At 51.2% G+C, this 6,862-nt stretch overlaps 1 protein-coding gene across 1 annotated transcript; it reads right to left on the bottom strand.

Annotated features, from left to right (window-relative positions):
- Positions 1-944: 944 nt before the first annotated feature.
- Positions 945-6,176, bottom strand: LOC133051335 (phospholipase A2 inhibitor and Ly6/PLAUR domain-containing protein-like). Its single transcript, XM_061135828.1, has 5 exons — positions 6,107-6,176; positions 4,696-4,812; positions 1,817-1,969; positions 1,288-1,431; positions 945-1,090 (listed from the first exon to the last, which is right to left on the bottom strand). Exons 1-5 carry the CDS (start codon positions 6,174-6,176, stop codon positions 945-947), a joined length of 630 nt encoding a protein of 209 aa, XP_060991811.1.
- Positions 6,177-6,862: the final 686 nt, after the last annotated feature.

The raw sequence follows: 6,862 nt of genomic DNA, 5'->3' as shown, positions 1-6,862 counted from the left end.
GGTGTTTTAAACCACCGAGTTTAGGGACCAGTTTGTTACTGTCACACAACCCAGACTATCCTGATGGGTGCCAGAGTCTAGTAGCTGCCACACATGCCACTGAGGAAGTGGCAGCTATTAGGATGGTAACTCTTTGGCCAGACGCATTGTCCCAGAACCCACGCTGCCTTCAAGGCGCTAGTGCAGGGTGCTCAGCCACTCAGTGGGGTCTGACCCTTTGTGACTCCGTGGACTGTAGCCTGTCAGCCTCCTCTGTCTGTGGATTCTCCAGGCAAAGATCATGGAGTGGGTTCTCATGCCGTTCTCCGGGGGATCTTCCTGACCCAGGGATCAAACTGCGTCTCCCACATTGGCAGGCAGATTCTTTCCCGTCAGAGCCACCAGGGAAGCCCCTTAAATGTGCTAGGCACTGCACGGAGTCCTTTTTTCGTGTTCTTTCATTGGACTCTTAAGACAGCCCTTTGAGGTAATAGCTATTATCTCTGCATTTTACAAACATGAACTCTGGGGCAAAAACAGGTTAACTAGGAGAGGTGATCATGGACTCTGGAGTCTGACCCTCCCAGCTGTTTGACCAAAGACAAGTGACACCACAATCCTTGCCTCAGTGTGTTCCTCTGTAAAATGGGGGCAATACTTTCAGCTTCACAGAGTTGTGATTATGACATGAGGTACTGCATGGAAAACAGTTAGCATGGGGACCAAGCAAGAAGTAATCCCTTAAGAAGAGGTAGCATCTTCCATTTCTTTCTTCCATAGATAGTGTTCCCAAGGGTTCAGACCCCTGCTTTTCTCATCCCATCTCCCCGAAATGCATCACATCACAAAGACTCAGGATTGCTCTGTTAACTTGCTTAATTTATAAGACACATGGGAACTGTAGAAATTTCTAGAAACACAGCTGACAATGAATGGAGACCAGACACCACGTGGGCCTCAGTTCTTCACTCAGCCTTGCCAGAAGCCTGGGGGCTTGGACGACAGCTGGTCTTCTTGATGGTCAACAAACGAGAGCCTGAGGGCACCAAGGTCCCAGGCTTGATGTGGCAGGCGGTCTCCGTACCACAGCCCCGGGCCGCAAATTTGATACCTGTGGGAGGGGATTATAGACTACAGTCAGGATCTCCAATGCCTCCCTCCTCCTAGTCCAGGGTCACGTGCCCCAGGCACCTTCTCCCCCAGATCTTTGGAGCCACTCTCTCCCTTAGAATCTGGAAGAATGAGGCTGCAATTCTGGGACTGTCTGGAATCCCTGTGCCCTCCTCCCGAATTCCAGGTGCCCCTTACCAGGCTGTGCGAGGCCAGACACGGCGACACAGTGGGTTTCCTCACCAACGCAGACCGCTTCCTGAGTCGAAGTGCATGTTTCCGTAAAGGCAGCGATGCAGGAAGGACACCGAAGGCCATTCTCTGTGTGGTTTCTCACGATCGCTGAAGAGGAGGGTGGAGGGGAAGGTAATCGGAGACGTTAGTCCCTTTCCCAACATCACAACCACTCAGGGGACACCAGTTGCTAATGCACACTGCATTTTCAGAAAACAATATTTGACTGCATTGGATCTTAACTGCGGCATGAGGAATCCAGTTCCCTGACCAGGGATCAAACCCCTGCAGAGAGCGCGTGGAGACTTAGTCGGTGGACCAGCAGGGAAGTCTCTGGACACTGCAGTTTACAGGAGAAGAAACCAAGGCTCAGCGCAAGGAGGACGCTCGTCCCTGAGTACAGGGCAGGTCAGGAGCAGGTGCTCACAGCCGGCTCTGGCGGGGGAAGGTGGGCAGGGAGGGACTCCAGCTGTGGGGCTCAGCCGGGGCTTACCGGGCATGGGCTCCTTGTTGCACCCATCGTCCTGGCAGCAGCGCCTCCTGGACCCCATGTAGTTCTCAGTGTTCATGGTGATGGCGAAGGATCCTGAGTCACACTCGCTGGATTTCGCACACCCCTTGTAGCTGGTCACCGCCAACGAGCCCTCTGCAGGATGACCGTGGGCAGAAGGCTCAGTGGCCCCCGGTCTGGACCCTTGCCCTGGGCTGTCTCCCCTACCTGATAGTAGCTCCAGCCCACTGCTGTCTAGAGAGGTCTCTTCCAGCTACCCACATTCAAGCCCCCTTTCTGCCTGGGGCATCATCTGAATGGATTATCAGGTATGCACCCCATCCTCCCCCTGTCCCCAGGCTGTGCTGGACTCTGCAGAGTGGCCCCTTCCACCCCAGGGACACCCCACTGCCATCCTGCAGGGGTCACACCTGGAGTGGTCTTTTCCAGACCACCTGTAACTAACCCCAATCCTCTGTAATGGTCTCTTCCAGTCTTCAGCCCTCCCCTGACCCCTGGAGTTCCTTCCACCAAATGCTGGGATGGGGCCGCCATCCCCACCTGCTGTCACACCCATTTCCTTCTCCATCTAAGGTAGACTCTTCCAGATTTCCCAGGGTCACTCCCCAGATTTCCTACCTATGGTCTCATGCTGCCCTCCTTGGCTACTCTCAGGTCTTGCCTGAAGTGGTCTCTTCCAGTCTCCCTGGCCTTCCCCTTCCCCACCACAGCTAGGGTGTCTCCTCCAGGCCTAGGGTTTCTGCTCTGTACACCACGTGTTTGGGTGTGTAGGGCTCAGTTGTGCCCGATTCTTTGCGACCTCATGGACTGTGCCCAGGGATCCTCTGTCCTTATATGTCTCTCTCTCTATGACAAATTTGGGAATCCCAGGGTGCCAGGGTCCAGCCTCGGCAGGATCCAGGTGGTACCCTCAGGATGAACGGCGTTGGCGAGAGAGAGAGAAGACACGTGAGACCAGCCTTGATAGTGCCAAGTCTGTGAGGGAGATAGATAGAGAGAGAGAGAGAGAGAGAGAGAGAGAGAGAGAGAGAAAGAGAGACACCAGACGGGGGGTGCAGCAGAGTCTGGCAATGCTGAATTTTTTTACCGTGGGGTTTATACCCTAAATTAGTACATTTCTAAGGGGAAGATAGTTTAACATTACATCAGCTTGTTCTTCACGAAACCAGGGTGTTTTCTGCATACTTCTTTGTTTATGAGGGTCTTGTACATTATCTTCTGGCCTTGGGGCCTATTAATATTTTATGCAGGTCAGGTGAATGTAAACCTATTTTCTGTTTCTATGGTGACCTTAACTTAAAGGTAGCAGTCTCATAGGGCAACAGTACAGAGTAGAAGTATAACCTTGTTAACACAAAAATTAATCCTTCTGCAGAAATTGTCAGTTGCGTTTATCTAAGAAGTTTATCCCAGACTGACTCTGCGACTTTGATGAGGCAGCTTCTGCCTAGCACTCTTGGCTGACAATTAACAACCATCTCATTGTTACCACACTAGGGCTAAGTTCTTATTTCTCTAGATCTTTAACTATATTAACAATGGTTTCTATAACACAATCTTATCACATTAAAACAAAACACAGCAAGCAAAACACAGCAAGCAAATGTTAACCCAATAGCTACTTTTAGAATAATTTTTTTTGTGTTTTCTAATAGGACTCCTTCACCCCTCAAAAATGCTCTATGTCTATTAGGGCTTTTATATAATCAGGTTCTTTATGCTATTTTATGATTAGGATATTATAAGCAATCATGCATATTAGTACCAAGGGCATAAATACATTTGGCTAACAAACTACCAGCAAAGGAGTTTAAATTAAAACACTCCTTTCACCCTGGATAATCTCATAAAATACCACCACCTGGGAAACTTATTGATTAAAGTTCTAAATTGATCCTTATTTGGGAAGAGATCGGGGAAGGCCTTCTGCCTGTGTCACAGAAATTAGGGAGTAGTCTGTTGAGGCAGGCATCAGAAAGACAGGTATCATCTTTAAGGTGAGTGCCGGGGGCAGCTTTTCAAAATCCCTGAAAACCTGATTTGCCTTGCCTGTCAGGCTTTCTCCTCGTGACCTTGTCATGGGTGGGATCTCGTGAGCTGGCCTTTTAGAAACCCTTGAAAACCTGATCCGACTTGCCTGTCAGGTTTTCTCCCTGATGACCTTATCATGGGTGGGATCTCGTGTGCCGCCTCCCAGCACCAGGGGGTGCAGTGGTAAAGAACCCCCCTGCCAATGTAGGAGATGCAAGAGACGCAGGTTCCATCCCTGGGTGGGGAATATCCCCTGGAGGAAGAAATGGCAAACCTCTCCAGTACTCTTGCCTGGAAAATCCCATGGACAGAGGAGCCTGGTGGGTTACACTCCATGGGGTCGCAAAGAGTCAGACACAACTGAGCTTGCACCCAACTCAAACCAGCCCCCGTATCTCCCGCTTTCTCTTCAGGAATAATAGCTTAACATCCCACATCTCTGGGAGACCCCTCGCAGCCCAAGAGAATCAACCTGATCACATTCTTTGCAACTCACCCAAGTCTGCTGTACACCCACCCCTCACCTTTTACATATTAGATTTCCCCCTTCTCTGGACTTCTCTCTTCCCCCATGTCCTTTGCTTTCCTAATTCCTTCTTTGGTAACAAAGTCTGTATCTGCCCCTCCTCCTCCTCTCTTTGGAGTCTCATCTTCAGAAATTCTTGGCCATAGTGGTTTCCGTCATTCCACCAGATTCTCTGTTCAACACCCACCTCGAGATTGCCTTTCCCTCTTTCCTGACATACTCATCACTCAAAGGTTCCTCCCCATGCATGGTGGTATCTGCCGCCCACCTCCCCAGCATCTGATACCAGCCCCTGCCCACTTACTTCTGTAGCTCTCAGTCAAGACAACCATGCAGGAGTCTTCATCCGGGGCACAAGTCTGCAGTTTTCCACTGCAGTTGGGACCGTCACTGGTACACACCTCACAGCTTAGCGGGTACCCTGCAGTTAGAGAGCGGGGCTCTAGTGAAAGGCGCCTTAGTCTGTGGGCCACGACTCCCGAATCCAGACGGGGATGGCGTTGCGGGGTCTGAAGGAAAAGTTCTGGTGTCTCCCTGGTTATTCATGGGCAGGACAGTGGCCGCTGAATAGGGATCTGTTGGAAGCTCAGCAGGGATGCCATGGTCCTGAGAGCAAAGCTGCTTTCTGGGGCAAGGCAGAAAGCAAGTCCGATCAGGGAGCAAGTTTATGTAATTACAAGGCTGGGGACGTGGGATGCTAGACCCGCTGATAAAGCTAAGGGACCTTGAGGGGTCCTGCTGAAGTTTTCCATGGACTTAAAATTTTTTTTATATTTTTAATTTTCTTTTTTCTCTTGTTGCCTGTGCTGGGTTCCTGCTTCCTGTTGGTTTTTGTCTAGTTGCGTTGAGTAGGGGCGACTCCCTAGTTGCGGTTCTGGGTTTCTCATTTGTGTTGGTTTCACCGGTTGCAAAGCACAGGCTTAGAGCATGAGCTCAGTAGTTGTGGTGAAGGGTCTTAGTCGCCCCAATGCATGTGGAAGCTTCCTGGACCCGGGATTGCACCCGTGTCCCCCGCTTTGGCAGGCAGATTCTGCACTGAAACACTGGGGAAGTCCTTCATGGACTTGTGTGAACCTTCCCGTCCACCTGGTTCTCGGGAGTGGGATCACCTTCCGTGTGGGTACCAGGCTGTCTGAGTCTGGTAGGCAGTGGGAGCTCAGGCAGTGGTACCTGAGAGGGGATTTGCATCCCAGCTCAAAAAGAAAGATCGAGGACTAAGAGGATAAGGGCCTGGACTCCTTGGTCTTGAGAGAGCAGGCAGCAGGGGTCCAGACATAAGGTAACTTGGTCCTGGGGAAAGTGGAGCTGCCTGAACTCCTATATCTGAGGGAGGAGGACACTGGGGACCTGAGCTCCTTAGAGTCATGGGAGGAAGGAAATCTCTCACCCTCGCCTCATGTTTTTTCATACCAATGACAAATACTAATCATACTCTCTGATTTTCCAGAATGTAGGTGTCTTATTTGGAGACACTGCCTGGGATACAGGGAGCAGAACCCATCCAAACCCATCCTTTCACAGAGATTTAAACCCACATTTTTTTAGCCCTTCCTCCCTTGGGGACCCAGGCTTTCTGCCCTTTACCCTCTGCCTTCTCCATGAATTTCAGTTCCTAGGACACATCCTCTTCCCCTTCTCCCTTGAGGACATGGCAGAATGTTCTCTCATACTCCTTGTTTTGAGGGTCCCAGGAATCCAGAGCGCTAGTCACTTACCCAGACCCAGGAGGGTGCAGAGCAGGGCGGAGCCCAGCAGGAAGGTCTCAGGTTTCATGGAAGGCTTCATGATGGATGGATGACTGACCCTGCATTCCCAGGTCCCCAGCTGTTCTTATAGGAAGCTAAGAAGGGGCGGGTCTGGACCTACCTTACCTCTAGGCTAAGAAATGATGATGTAAGCCCTGGGGGTAGGTCTCTGCAGCTCTGAGTGGGGGAGACCGAACCAGAATCCAAAAGGAGCAGTGGCATCTTGTGCCCAGGCCCCTCCTCCATGCAGCCCCAGGCATCTCGTCTTCCAATCTTCTCTTGCATCTGGTCCCACCGCCCTGCCCTCACCCTCTTTTTTCTTCCCTGAAGCCCAAGATTAGAATCAGGTCATTTTGTTTCCTTTAGGGTAGAGCAGCTGCTAGGACTCAGGTACCCAGCCCCACCCCGTTCTCTCCTTTCCCAAGTAGGTGCCCAATGTTGCTGAGGCCCTACCTGTGGGCGCCAAGCAAGTCCAGGCTTGTTCTGCCAGGGCATGCTTGGCTCATACTCGCTTTTCCGTGTTTGGTTTGTCTCCATCTCCGACCCCAACCCAGGATGCACTTGGGTCTCTCGGAGACTGAACAGAGGGGTGCTTGTTCAGGGCATGGGGATCGTAGGAGTTCACACTGGAAAACTGAGGCATGGTTGGAAGCAGTCAAGACTGGGTGTGTGCTTGGCTCGGGCACATACTTTGTGTTTTACTGAGGTCCTTTAAACACTGTCTAC

The sequence above is a fragment of the Dama dama genome, chromosome 4 (assembly GCF_033118175.1).
Source record: "Dama dama isolate Ldn47 chromosome 4, ASM3311817v1, whole genome shotgun sequence".
Taxonomy (NCBI): Eukaryota; Metazoa; Chordata; class Mammalia; order Artiodactyla; family Cervidae; genus Dama; species Dama dama.
The sequence above is the reverse complement of the archived record's forward strand: the minus strand, read 5'-3'. Positions and strand labels throughout refer to the sequence as shown.